The sequence below is a fragment of the Monopterus albus genome, unplaced genomic scaffold (genome assembly GCF_001952655.1).
Source record: "Monopterus albus unplaced genomic scaffold, M_albus_1.0 scaffold95.1, whole genome shotgun sequence".
Lineage (NCBI taxonomy): Eukaryota > Metazoa > Chordata > Actinopteri > Synbranchiformes > Synbranchidae > Monopterus > Monopterus albus.
In genome coordinates this window covers 818,478-833,278 of record NW_018127975.1, presented here as the reverse complement: position 1 = coordinate 833,278, position 14,801 = coordinate 818,478, and the positions used below count along the sequence as shown (strand labels likewise).

Here is a 14,801-nt window from a genome sequence, read left to right as displayed (position 1 = left end):
GGTGCTTCTACTAAATACTGAGCAAAGGGTCTGAATACTTATGACCATGTGATATTTCAGTTTTTCTTTTTTAATAAATCTGCAAAAATGTCAAAAATTCTGTGTTTTTCTGTCAATATGGGGTGCTGTGTGTACATTAATGAGGAAAAAAATGAACTTAAATGATTTTAGCATATGGCTGCAATATAACAAAGAGGGAAAAATTTAAGGGGGTCTGAATACTTTCCGTACCCACTGTACAAGTAGCAAGTATTTGATATATTATATTATTATCTCCTGTTAACCTATTGAAAACTGAGCTAACTGTCAAGCTTAAAGGTACAGGACATCTGATTTATAACTGCATTATTCCATACCTACTGATTCTATAAAAACATTGAGTAACAACTAAAATTCATCAAATTTTATTCTGAATTTTCTCTTAGAATTTATTTCATTTAGATGCAAATATAATCAGGACAACAAACCGATGTGTCTTAGGCTGCTATAGCAATGTGCAAACATGGCACACCATATAAAAACAACAAAGTTTTACTCATGTGAGCCCTTAACAATCTGAAATGAAAATACAACAACCCAGCTTCATCAAGTTCAACCCAACAAGAAACCAGATGATAAGTTTGACTACGAAATAACTGTCAGTCACAGTCCAAATCAAAGTAGTATACTCTTTAACACGTGTTTAAAATCTGGCTTGAGAAGCAGGAAAACATGATAAAAATTAAGTTGAAAAAGAGCAATCAGCAGTAACTGACAACATTTCTAAGACCACCCACACCTATTTATTTATAAAATCATGATTTAGAGTTGACTGTGTCATGAAGATAATTTATATGAACGAGGCTTTGATTAAAGTTAAAAGTTCAGCTAAGTAAGAAGCTCAAAGTTAAAAGCGGACATGTCAAATGAGCATCGACCATGCTTGTTCAGCATCAGACCAGTTTCTCTGTGTTTTAATCCTTTTCTGTTTCTCTCGCTTTTCATGTAGAGGGCACATATTGCATTTTATGACATCATGTTCATTTCACACCATTTCCAGCACCCTGCATTTCCTACTCATAGCACTGATTCTCCACTCACTGAGATCTGGGGGACATCACAGAAAACATTTCATTTCAATGGACAGCTTAGTGTTCACTCAAATGCGGCTTGAGGTGAGCGCCAGTGGTTTAATAGAGAATTGAGCTGCTAATACTGGTTTTGCTGGTCTTTTACTGTAAGGCAGGGTAAAAAGGAGAGACGCTGGCATTGCTGGAATAATGGAATCATTATTTAATTCATAGTGTGTTAAAGAAATGAGTCTTGAGATTTAGCTAAAACATTGAGTCAGTTTCTGCTGCCTGATACTGACAGGTAGCTTGTTCCAAATGCAGAAGCACTGCCACTGTCTCCCACAGCACTGCATAAGAGCCAGGGAGGAAATCGGTTCTGGAAGAAACACAAGCATAAGTAACTCTCTACTGTCTAATTAATTGAGGGAGGATGCTTAACTATATATAGAAATGTCAAAGGTAAACAGTGGTTTTACTGGATGGAAGTGATCATTAGATGACAAATGGCACTATTGCAGCCAAATTGTTTGAGGTTAGGTGAATTCAAAATCTGGCGAATGATACCTTTGTTCCTTCCTGCAAGAATATGAAGTTTTGTTTTGATATGGATTTTTTTCTGTACACAGAACTTGCTGTTTAATTTCTTTAGCTGAGTTATTATGTTGAATTTATTAAATGTTCCTGTGTATAAAACACAGATTTTCCCCAAAAAGAATGAAGAGGCATATTGTATAAGTATTAAGTAGAGGGCAGAGATTAAAATGAATGTCAATGGGATTTAGACCCCACGAGCATCATGGATTGTACCTGCAATAGATTTGAAACATAGTGTCTTAGTGATCGAGGTTAGTGTGCAAACTGTGCCATTTACAGCAGAGACTGCAGGATGTTTTCTGGCATTGTTGTTTATTGATTCATTATCAGCAGGGCTGCTTATGTAATAGCTGACATCAGGGCAAGTAACTTTAGGGATTTTTCCATTATAGGAACCTACCGAAATGTGTCGCACCAAGTAACACTCATCATAGTATGGTGCGCCTGCTTTGGAGGGGCATTCTGTGAGCTAAATTTTAGCATCCCTTGGGAGGTAATACTGAAATCAAGTATCGGGAATGCAGGGGGATTAGGGAATGTGCACGAAATAGTCAAAGGTGACTGGTTAAGTGCCCGCCTCTTCACACCTCAAGCATTAGTATTACCAGCACCATGTGTAAACACACAACTGACTGTGTGAGAGAGAGGAACAGCCCCTCCCTCCTCTAAACAGAGCCCAACAGAGAGAAAATACAATGGAAAAACAAAGCAGGACGGTCCGGGTCAAACCCAGAGGCTGCTTGGTGAAGGGTACACCGCTCGTTAGGTTCCTGTAGTGGTAACACAGCATTTGTGAACTATCCCACAGCCAGTTTTCTAAAGTTGTCGTTAGAGCTGATAACCCACAAGTAAGGAATTTATAGTTAGACTTATTAAAACCTGTTTGATGGCTAAACATAAGGTCTCTCATAGGCAGTGAATTTGTGCATGAACACAGTGAGCAAATCTACCAGAGAAAGAACACTCCTCTCCTGAAGTGCCCTAGCTTGTCTGTAATGAAGTGGCAGGTAAACCCGAAGGCAGAATGTGTTGATCTATTGTCTCATACTAACAGTAGGGTGTGTTCCTTCTGGAAGCCAGAGGGCGGCTTGGATTTAAACTGCAATTCCTCCCAACACTGCCAACGTTTTGTGATATCTCGAAAGACAAATTGCAGGTACTGTCTGTGAAATAGCCAATAAACAATCCTCTTTTATTTACAGGCAATATTTCTCACTTTCACATTTTTGAAACCACAAACCAGTTTCTAACAATATTAGAGACCACAGAAACAATTCTCTAATCTATTGTCATACTGCACAGTGGATAATTTGGGATTCTCGATTTATAATGAATTGTTACAATAAAATATCTCCACATTTTGCAGTATTCACCGTTTCAAAATACATGCACATCTTGATATACATAAAAAAATCACTTGTGATAGTCAAGTTTTCCATCTCTTGCATTTTCTCCCTAGCATCACATGTGACAATCAGAAGGAAACAAACTCATTTTTCTGTTTTTGTCTATGGCAGCAAGCAGTAAACAAAAACTATCACAGCTTGAAATAAAAGCCTACAGATATAGGTCTGTTAGATAAGAGCCAATGCTACTCCTTTTCTGTACTAAAAATTAAAGCCAATTCACAGCAGGTTTGAAACTTTCTTGGTTATGATTAGCTGGGCAGTGTATCCCATTCTTCCAGGCCAGGTCCTCTAAAGCTCCATCAGATTGGATGGGAATGGTCTGTGAAGTGTTACATTCAGGTCTTGCCACAGCTGTTCTCTGTGGTTTAAGTCTGTTCTTTCGCTGGGCCACTCAAGGTCAGTCAGAGACTTGTCCTGAAGCTTCTTCAGCGTTGTCTTGGCTGTATGCTTCAGGCCATTGTCATGTTAAAAGATCAGTTGTTGACCCAATTTCCCAAAGGCTGCCACTGTGAAGTACCCTACAAGATAATGCTGCCACCACTGTGCCTCAGTGTCAGGGTTGTATTAGGCAGGTGATGAGCAGTGTCTGGTGTTTGTCAGACATACTGCTTGGAGTTATGCCCAAAAAGTTACATTTTTATCTCATTTGACCAGAGAATCTTCTGCCTCATTTCTTGAGATTTTAAATGTTGTTTGGAAAATTCCATGCAGGCTGTCATATGTATTTTCCTGTCACAGGTATTGAGGCCACTGTGCTTCTGGAAGCACTTGAAACTTTATCAATTGTTTTATACCCTTGCCCTGATCGATGCCTTGTCACAGTTTTATCTTGTAGATATACACAGAGCTCCTTCAAATTCATGGCTTAGTTTTTGTCCTGAAACCCAGTGTGAATTGTGGGACCTTACATATATATACACAAGTGTATGGCCTTCTAAACTATATCCAGTCCATTCACTTCACCACAGGTGGACTCTAGTCAAGTTCTATTGAGGATATCTCAAGGGGATAATTAATATATATCTCAGGGATATTTAAAGCAAATGGGATGCATCTGACCACACTTTGGAGGGTCAAGGTAAAGGTTTTGAATATGAGAGTTCACTTTTAATAAATTAGCAAAAAAGTAAATAAAAAACATGTATCAAATTTTTACTGTAAATCTATAGCACAAAGTGTGCAAGATATGAAGGGATCTGAATACTCTCTGGAGCCACTGTATTCCATTGTAACATAGGTTCTAACTACACAGTCATGAAAATGTTATATGCAACTGAGCATCTAAAAGATTTACATTTTGCTGTCTAATTTAGTTTATTTTTAACCTCGTTTAGACTTTTTACCTGCAAACTGTCAGTACTTGCTGACATATATAGTCAGACGTCCTTGTTTACACAACAGGGACTCTTACTGAACAGGCTAAGTGCTCTGATGATCCAGAGTTTTATATATATACAGTATATACTGTTGCATTTTAAAAGGCATCAAAAAACTCTGAATTATACAGTGACCCTTAACTCCACAGTAACAATGAAGTAATCAGTCACAAAGTTGCCCCCACCACCAAGGCGATACTTCATCTTGAAGTGAAAAATCATCCTTCCTCATTTGCAGTGTGTGGGATGTCTGTCTGGATACTTGAGCTACCTGCTGGCAACCCCTACATTTATGCATTGGTCTTAAACTTCTACAAGTGAGATTAAATTTATGTCACTCTCCACATTTTTTTGCACCTAATACTAAATTTTCACTCAGTGTGGCTTCATGGGTACTGGCACTGAACTGATATCACAGAAACTTGTTGGAGAGAGGTAAAGACAGGCCGCCATGTGTTCAGAGGACTGGTGTCATGCTGTCGCTTAGCATCATTGCTTTATTCCTCACAGTCTGCCATTGATATTGATTTCTGGTGTCCAGACAAGTGACCAGTTTTCTGTGGTATTCAACTGTGACAATATAAAGTGGATGGTCTATTTCTTACAGAAATATGTCCAAGTGCTTCAAGAGACTGATGAAAGCTGTGACTGCAAATGTTTCTTTGAGATGTTCAGTAAATTACATTTTATGTTTTGTTTTGTTTTTCTCACTTGTAGCTAGAGGCCGTCTTAACAAACACTGTGTCCGCAGAGGACCTTCAATTTCAAACTGTCTTGACACCATAAAACAGTGTCAAGATGTCAGAGAAAAGTTTCATACTAGAAAAACAGAGCCTTATTTTTGAATAAACAGGAAAGCTTTATTCTATAAGACTAGTCCTGTATTGTCCTATAGCTAGAATAATAACGTATTTAGTTGGTTGATAGTTTGAATGTGCAATTAACAAACTATGTGACTGAAGATGAAGTAAAGTAACATTTTAGTCCAATGTGACTTTCCACAACTTTTTTAATGGAAAAAAAAAAAACTGGTGAATAATTATCACGGTGTTTTGTTCCCCTTTCTAGTTTACCCCAGTAGGACCAGATTAAAACTCTAGGGAAGTAAGGATGCTAAAACTTTAGCCATGCTCCTCTCTACCAAGATGTATTTAATCCTGTGCAAAGCTACCATGTATAAAGTGTAGAGTAACAGTTTCCTTAAAAACAGCACTGAAGATAGAGGTCATTTAATAATATTACCTTTGAGGATTAGTTTTCATGGATTTTCCTGACTCTCTTAGATTAACAATTACTGAAGCTCCATGAAAACTGTTAATTGGTAGCATGCTACAAATTAGGAGGTTTGTCTACACACTCACCATGGAGACCTCTTACTTTGCAATCAAATCCAGAGATAATCACTTGTATTGCTGTGATTAAGTTGATAAAAACTTTAGCTTAGCCTGTATAAATTCACCAGGCTAATGAAGTGTGAGGTTATACTGTTGAAACTATATCAGTCTGAGGAGATTTTTATTCATCCAGGTCATGGTATGTATATCCAAAGAGCCAAAGTTACAGGAGCATCTGGATTTGCTTGTTTGAAGATGTTTCACTTGGTTATTGATGCCACTTATCATCCACTTACAAAGTGGTCCCAACACCCATCCCAAGGCAATTTAACATTCATTTCGACCTTAACTCACATACATTGTCCTGCATAGGTCCAATCTTGCAAACCAGCACGCACCTTGCACCAGCCAAGCTTCCTATCGGACCTGACCCATTGCCAGCTGTTATTTCTAAATTAAATCTGAACCTGACCCCGACCCGTTAACATAAGACCTATGGCCCAACCTGTACTTATAATTAAAACAGACTTTAAGTTACATAGTCTCTTACTTTAAAGTGCTTGAGAGTTCTTGGAAAAGTATCTGTCAATGGAGCACAGCACCTGGGCTCTGCAGCTGTTCCCATAGTGAGGGGGTGCCTAGCTTGTGGCTATCAAATGCTAACACTTTTTGGTACTATTTACAAGCAGCAAAGCCACTGATAATGTTCTCACTGTCTGTAACCACATCAAATTTCTTCCATACACCCTATTTGAGCTTCGATGATGCATTGTCCACAGTATTGTATTCACCACTAGCTATTTTTGCTTTTAGGTTATCCAGTTTGACACACCTATGCTTAGCCTACGTTGATGCCTGAGTGATGTCTTACTAGATGAATGTGAGTTGAAGGGTCAAAGTTTTAGACCTTCACAAAAATGTATCACTTATTTAGGCTTGCTAAAATGCTGCTGGATTAGATGTTTAAAAGAAGTTGCACCATTTATTTCACCTGCTACCTGCCCACTTTTAGTGTGTTTTTATCTGTGCCTGTACCTGTGAATTAATATAAACATACTTTTTACCATTTGCACATCATTTTTGCAGGACTCTCTTCACATGAGCCTAACAAAATATACATAATAGGTGATTTCATTGCCCCCCAAGGTGTTAAATCCCTGGGTCTCCCCACCAGTTAGTCAGAACCGAAGGAGCTTCTCAAGTGACAGGTGAAACATCTTCAAGACCATCAAGCAAGTCCACTTGCCAAACTTAGAATTTTAGTTATTAACTACATGAGGTATTCAGGCAGTAGACAGAAGACAATGTGAAAACAGTGACACAGTTAATGACTAGCTGGTGAACACAGTGCTGATTTCAAAGCTATAAAGAGCCATTTAGTTTCTTAAGGGGTTGGTGGAGACTAAAAGCAAAGCTAAAAGATAGTGGATTTATTTTTACAAGACGGCCAGAAACACACCTCTAAATTAACTTTAATGTTGCTCCTTAACCACTGGATATATGTACAGTAATTAAGCAACTGCTTGATAACAAGTTCACCATATCAACTTATAAGGTGGTAAAGTCTTTAAATACCACAATGTAAGTTTTTATTTTGTTGTAGTAAATATATTTTTCAATTATTTTGCTTATTGAAATTTGTTCTTTCATATTGTCTATTAAAACAGTGTGCTTGCAACACAACTGAAGCACTACGGGAACAAATAAGATAAAAAAAAAATATGCCTATCATACTTAACATTTCATGCTGATGATATTAGGTGGGCAAGTGATGACTTAAGATTGTATTACTAATGTATCTTTGTAAAAGATGATATAAAGTGAATGGCATAACCTTCGATTTTTTATGTTCTCCTTGCAAATATTTTCATGAAACTCATAAACAGACGTGTTAGTTCTCAGTGAGATGCAGTGTAATTTACATAATGAGTACAGCTGCAGAAAATGTTGTCACATCATTTGGCAACATTCTGTAAGTATAAAGACTTCAGACAGTCAAGTGCTTCGCTTAGTACATTAAATTAGTTGACTTTCCACATGGCAACACCCTTATAAGCAAGTACATTAGACTTTTATTCAGTACTTACAAAGTATTGTGCTTTTTTGCTGTACAGTTTACACTGCTCAATACACTGGCCCAATGTAAAGCATCTCAGATGTTGCTGATCTTCATCTGAGGTTAACAGAACAAAGTGAACAGATTAGAACAAGCTCCTCATGGTATCATGGCCGAAGATTATTTTAAACTTCATTAAGAATAATCACTGACCTCACCTCCACAGATTATTGATTGTCTAGGACAGTTTTAAACAGCCATGTGAATATTTCCTTGGCTAATCTATCTCTAATCTATCACGGGGGTGTTGGAGCCAATCCCAGCCAGCAATGGGCGAAAGGCGGGGTACACCCTGGACAGGTCGCCGGTCCACCGCAGGGCTAATCTATGTTCAATGCAATATGTTTGACACCTACATAAATGTGGAACATGTGCAAGCCTCACATCATTTTTCTTGCTATGTAATTTTCTTATTTTTTCTTGCTTTGAGAAAGCAGACAAGCCAGTGGGACTGTACTGACAGGGATTGTAATAGATTATGTTATGTGTGAAATCAGCTCATTAATATATGACAGAAGCTGTCAAATAGATAGATGCTTGTTCCCCTGGTTTTCCTTATAAGTAAAAAAATGCATGTATTATAATGAAATAAAACCACATTCTAACAGTTAAAGCTGGTCATAAATAGCCAAAGATGGATAGATAGATAGAAAGGAATGTCTTCTGAGTATTTTTTAATATTATTTATTTGTAAATTTTAAACAGTTGTATTGTATAACTAGGCTGACTTTGAACAACAAGCAAAGTTTCTCTTTCTTTTTTGAAATGTATTAATCAGACCTTATATTGAATGCCTGACTTTGTCAAAACCAACAGTTCAAAAGTTGGGCATCAGAGAATTTATAAATGATTTCACTTTTTCAGAAACTGTTTCATGGGTCTTTCATTGGAATTTTCTAGATTCTGGAAGTTTCTTGTGTGTTGTTGGAGCCTTTATTATGGATGACACATGACTTCTAATCAAACTACAGTACATGCAGAAAATTGACGCGGGAATAAGGTGCTTTCAACAGCAGGTGTACAAAAGGCTTTGGCTTGTAAATAATAAGTCCAATACTTGAACTCCAGACCAGAATATTTTCTGGTAACTTATGAAAGTTATGTTGAACCACATGGAATGCATGACTAAGAATGCAGAGCAGTGAATATACTTTATATAGCCTGTAATGCTATTATTTCCCTTCCCTGGCTCTAGTGGCTCACTGTTGGAGTGAAAGTCTCACAGAATTCACATTGCTGCCTGCAGGCTGAACAAGTAGTACAAGTTTACAGTCATGGGGGAGGTGGGTGAAAAACTTGACTAGAAATCAATTGAATTAAAAAAGAAGGTTTCCACAAGAGTAGGCTTCTGACACTTCACACTAAGGCTGAAAGGATCCAACCCTGATGTGTGGGGAGTAGTGTGAAAGTTGACCTAAATTGACAGTAAATATCAACACTCAGATGCTGTCAACATATGAGCACTTTAAAATGTGTGAAAATGACTCTGATGAGTTGACACATTTTTTGAGTGCTGGTCTGGTCTGAGTGCTGGTTTTTCTTAGTTGACTTTATATGAATCTATGTACCTCTTCAAACCTGCAGTCTTGATGCAAAAACAACATGGTGTGTTCATGTCAATGGGCACATAAGCAGAAGAAACAAGGGGTCTTTTGTAGTCATAATGGGACCCCACAACAGACTGAGCGATAGACACCACTTATTCCTGAATAGGGTCACAGGGGGGCTGGAGCCTTAGTCCCAGCTGACATTGGGCAGGAGGCGGGATACACTCTGGACAGGTTGCCAGTCTATCACAGGGCTGGCACTTAGAGACAGACAACCACCCACACCCACACTCACTCCTAGGGGCAATTTAGAGCCTCCAGTCATCCTAAGCTGCATGTCTTCGGACTGTGGGTGGAAGCGGGAGTACCCGGAGAGAACCCACAAAGGCACAGGGACAACATGCAAACCTTGCACAGAAAAGCCCCAGGTCAGCCCAGGCCCGAACCCAGCACCTTCTTGCTGTGAGGCAACAGCACTAACCACTGCTGTGCTGCCCAAGAGATAGATTGTGTACAACTTATTTGTGTACTGCATTTTCCTAAATGGAAAATATGAGTAAATGTAAATGTAAAAATGTTCCTTTATTTTGGGGTCCACAGAGTGACAGCACTGCAGGAATAATACGTTATGACATATGCAGCTCAGCGTATCACATTTTGCATAATGCACTGTGACACAAAAGCTCCAGAGGATCTCATTTTCACTCCGAGTATGTCCCGGGGCTAAACTACGTCACATTTTTTGACAGCTGCCAGTTGTACATGTCCTCAAATGGTGGTCCCCCTGTAAGGGCGAGAGGAGGTGCAGCTGTGTGGAATTGATACTCATCCAGTTTTTTTACTTATTGAATCACAAGCAACTGCCATCCCAGCTCATTACCTCTGCTCAGTGTGCATGTACTCTATGTGCTGGCGTATATAGTACATTATGTGGGGGTGTGTAGCAGTGAGAGCTGAACTGCAAAGAAAAGACAGAGGCCAGAATGTACTGTGTGAGAAACTGCCATTTTTAAAAAAAATGAATGTAGCTTTTTACTGCATGCCAAATCAAAGTACTATAAACCTGAACATTGTCTCACTACCATGTTTGCAAAGTTCTTGTTTTTCAACCAGTCAAATGCACATGTACTTTCTTAACATGAGGACTTTAGTTTGACTGTGGATGATTTGATGTTAGAGATTGTCAGGTCCTGTGCTTTTCGACCAGCAACACTGGATCAATACTTCATGACACTACAGATGAACAACAAAAAGTTTATAACCAGGGTCAGCAGTGTTTTCAGTTAAGATCTGACAGTGCTGTGCTAACTTGCTATCGATGATAATGCTAACATGCTAATGTTTACCAGTTGTGGTTAGTGTGTTCTCTGTTTTTGTCTAGATTGTTAGCTTACTAATATTTGCCAAGTAGCAATTAGGATTTCACAGTTGTACTGTATGTTAATTTTCTTTTTTTCCTGTCATCTTGAACACAGATCTTCAAAAGCCATCATATGGATCATTTTTGTTCTAATATTTACCAGTTGTGTTTAGTGTGTTCTCTGTTTTAGTCTAGATTTTTAGCTTATTAATATTTGCCAAGTAGCAATTAGGATTGGCTGCTATGCCCATTCTAAAATTGTACAGACATTTCACAAAAAATGTAGTTAAAAAATACAAATGTGTGGGGACTCTCAGAATTTCATGGAAGTCCATCATATATACTGTAGTTTGAAAACATCCACAGTCCCAAAAGAAATTTAGACCAAATTGCTAATCCTTTGTTGCAGTCATTAATTTTACATTTTAGCTCTTATGAATTTTAATTGACAGCTCATACACAGTCATAGCTTTTACAAATTTTTATATGATAAAACATCTTTCATTTGTGTCACGTCCCTATATTAGAGTGTACAGTACATAATAGATCATTTTTTATTTCGCTTGGTTTATTTGAGATTTGCCATTTTAATTAAGTGCTTTGGGTGTTTTAAAACTGGTTGTAATACTCCACAATTGTTTAATGATGTTGACTGTCATATTGTGGCATATAAGCAGTGTTCAATTGTTCATAGCCCAAGCCACCCATCATCTACCATGTGGATCTTCCCAAGGGCTGCCTCCCACAGAGCCAGCACTGTGATGAGTTTTTCTGGTCCATTCATTGTACAGTTTGGATATTACTGTCAAAAATGCCGGCATCACTACAGTCTTGGCAATGCTTAGGACCGCCCTCCTGGCACTCAACATCATGCTGTTTCAAAGTCTGTTACTGTAAATCACACTCTTAAGTCCATACAATGTAATCTATCACGTGCAAAGCAAGTGTGGAATAGGAGTTGCTGTTGCATGCATTAATTTATGTAGTATGTATACTGAATAAAAAGCACTGAGGGCTGACTTCCCCTGCAGGGTCATGGTTTCAGTTGTTTTTGGTCACTGAGTTTAGTTTTCTTGAATCATTGAATATTCATCGCTCTAACTTGAGTTCTGCTGGATAGGTTTTAAGAATAGACCCTTGATTACAGGTAATTAGCTCACTGATAAAGTCATTAAGAATTTTAAATGTGATGTTGAGTCAATGAAAAAGGCTAATACATCTCCACTGGTCAATATGATGAAGTTGCATCTAACTGCATTTGTTTCTTTAGACAAAACAGAGGTGGTGCACACTTATATTTGCAGAACATTAGCAGTAATTTCCTGTCAGTATAATATACATTGTAATAATAATATATAATTCTTCAACTTATCAAACAGCACGTGCTTGCAAAGATGACACAACACAGAAGTGTAACATGTAGCTTTTTCTGTATTTTTGCAGCTGCAACTTACTGTAACTTTGTTATGGCCGATTTTCTAAGTAGCTGTTTAAGTACTATTGGATAAAGGCTCTTCTATACACAAAAGTGTGACTGATTTCACAGTTGTACTCTATGTTAATTTTCTTTTTTTCCTGTCATCTCCAACACAGATCTTCAAAAGCCATCATATGGATCATTTTTGTTCCATACTTGTGGCATGGTGCAGTATGTTCTGTTCACTGCATAATACCCTTGTAATTAATATTTGAAACAATAGTTTTAATTGTCTGAAGAGACTGTCTGCCTCAGATGACCTTGTCCTAACTGCAGATGCTTTCGACTGTACAATTTGAGTTCTTTCAGACCTTAGTGAAGCTTTCGTCATGGCTGATTGTGCTGTTTTATTGGATCATCTTGAGAGCTGGATGGGTACTTTGGGTTAAGTACTAAGGTGCTTTAGAAGCAATCTCACTAACCGATCATTGTCAATTAAAAAGAAAACTTCTTCCCACTCAAATACTGTTATCACCTTTAGGTTCTTTCCAGTCATTACATGCTCTCTCTTGGCTATGTCATTTTCTAACTTCCTTTAAATATATTGTATTGAATTTTGCTCAGACTCAATTAACAGAGAAATATCTGTGTTAAAGTGTTATTTTGAGAAAAGGGGCTGTAGTTTGAATATAGTTCTGTAAAAAAGAAAATTTGACTTTTCTAAAGAAAGAAAGGTTAATAAATAGATATATATTTAAGTCTCATTTTCAAATCCAGAGATTTTATTACTTCAGTAATGAGTTTTTTTTTTTTTATCTGTGGCACCTGATAATGAGAGTAGTATAGGTCTGCTGAAACTTTTTTTAAATAAAATATTTTATATCCTTTTGTGACCTGAAGATTGTTATGAATGCTTTAACATGTCTCATGTAAATTAATGGGACACACTATATGATTGTCTAAGTTTAAAAATCATTCTCATGCTTCTAGATTGTTTATTAAACTGCAGAAAGGCTCTGAACTGGCACCAAACCATGAAACCTTATCATCCCTACTTTGGCACCTCTCTGCTGGCTACTGGTCAAATTATTTTAAGGCTTTACTGATCACATTTAAACTTCAAACTACATTTCTGACCTTTTAAATTTTCAAGAGCCTAAGTGCACTCTCAGATCCTCTGGTCCAGGCACTGCTGACTGCTTCTCAGTCTAGTCTGAAATCAAGAGGCAACCAAGCACGTGCTGTCAGAGCTCATATAGAGCCAAATGCCCTGCCAGAGAAAATGAGGCTCACTGAGTCAATAGTGCTTTTTATAAAGCAGCAAAAAATTTTAGCGGAACATGCAGAGCACAGCACAGTCAGACTGCATTTTCATCATTTCTTACTTTTCTCTATTTCAGAACAAGAGCTTGAAAAATAAACTACTCTCCGGAAACAAACTCTGTGACGCCTATGCTGAAGAGGTAAGAGTTTTCAATTACTAATTAATATTACTGTTTTATCAGATACATAATGAATTCTCAGCTCCAGCTACTTAATTGTTTATTGTTTAACAAACAGGTGTAATTCATGATAGCATGTGGCAGACCAACATTCTCGTGGCAGCGCTGGTCAAGTTACCTAAAAGCAGTCATGAACTACCAGTACGTATTGCTCATTGAAAAGGTTATTACATTACTTTACTGATTTGTTCGGCAGCAAAGGTCATATGTTATATTAGTCATTACTTAACCTTTGCTGCTCTCCATAGCTCCATCAGGTGCCAAATCCTCCACACCCATTCATCTTGTGTTTAACAAGTGTAGAAATAGAAAACCAGGCATTGTGGTTTAACATGCAGTTGCTTGCTTTCCCTCAGTGAGTGCACACAGCTCTCAAAAGACTCCAACTATTTCACACCCATCTTTACCTCTAAGCAAAGCAAAACAAGGCAACTCCTATATGTAGACAGGCCTGTGAAAACCAAGAGTCTAATTTTTTGGTAGAAGCTAATCTCCCTACAAGACCCCCACCACCCGCAACAAGCTAATGTGTACCGGAATGGTGTGTCAGCTGAACACAGAGAGCCAAGTTGGTATCAATCCATCATCTAGTACTAACTCCTAGTAAGGCAGTGAACAAGATGACAAAATGTCAAAGTAACGGAGCATTAGTAGAGCATTAACTGTAATGTAATGCATCACTTCCCACTACTGCTTGTGAGCTAGCAATGATAACAAAATGCAAATGAGAGATGCAGAAAAGCAGTTATCATTAATTCACTATGAAATTCTACTGCATTTATGTATAATAATCTGAGGATTAAAATTTTGTCTTATCCCTAATTGTAACTGTAATTAGGAAACTCCTGGTGGTACCCACTAAAGGTTGAAAATAGTTTATTGCTGTCTCTCTTACTCTCTCTCACATACAAACTTGCTTAGTTTTGGCTGTCTGGTGAATCTCAGAACAACCTGTCGCTAAGAGCAAACCCACTGATGGCTACACACTGCAATCAGGTTATACTGAGAGCGGCTTCCAGGACATTTCATCTGTGTCACTTTTGCTGTCACCTACTTTTATTCATTTTCTGCTTCAGCTCTGCTGCCGGTCATTA

The 14,801-nt window shown here is 37.9% G+C and overlaps 1 protein-coding gene across 2 annotated transcripts in view; it reads left to right on the top strand.

The window, feature by feature from the left end:
* Positions 1-14,801, top strand: part of luzp2 (leucine zipper protein 2) — a 135,667-nt gene that overhangs the window by 89,752 nt on the left and 31,114 nt on the right. For both annotated transcript variants that reach the window (XM_020608813.1, XM_020608812.1), the window contains exon 6: positions 13,606-13,668. In XM_020608813.1, coding sequence (XP_020464469.1) covers positions 13,606-13,668 — 63 coding nt within the window. The remainder of the gene's footprint in view (positions 1-13,605; positions 13,669-14,801) is intronic.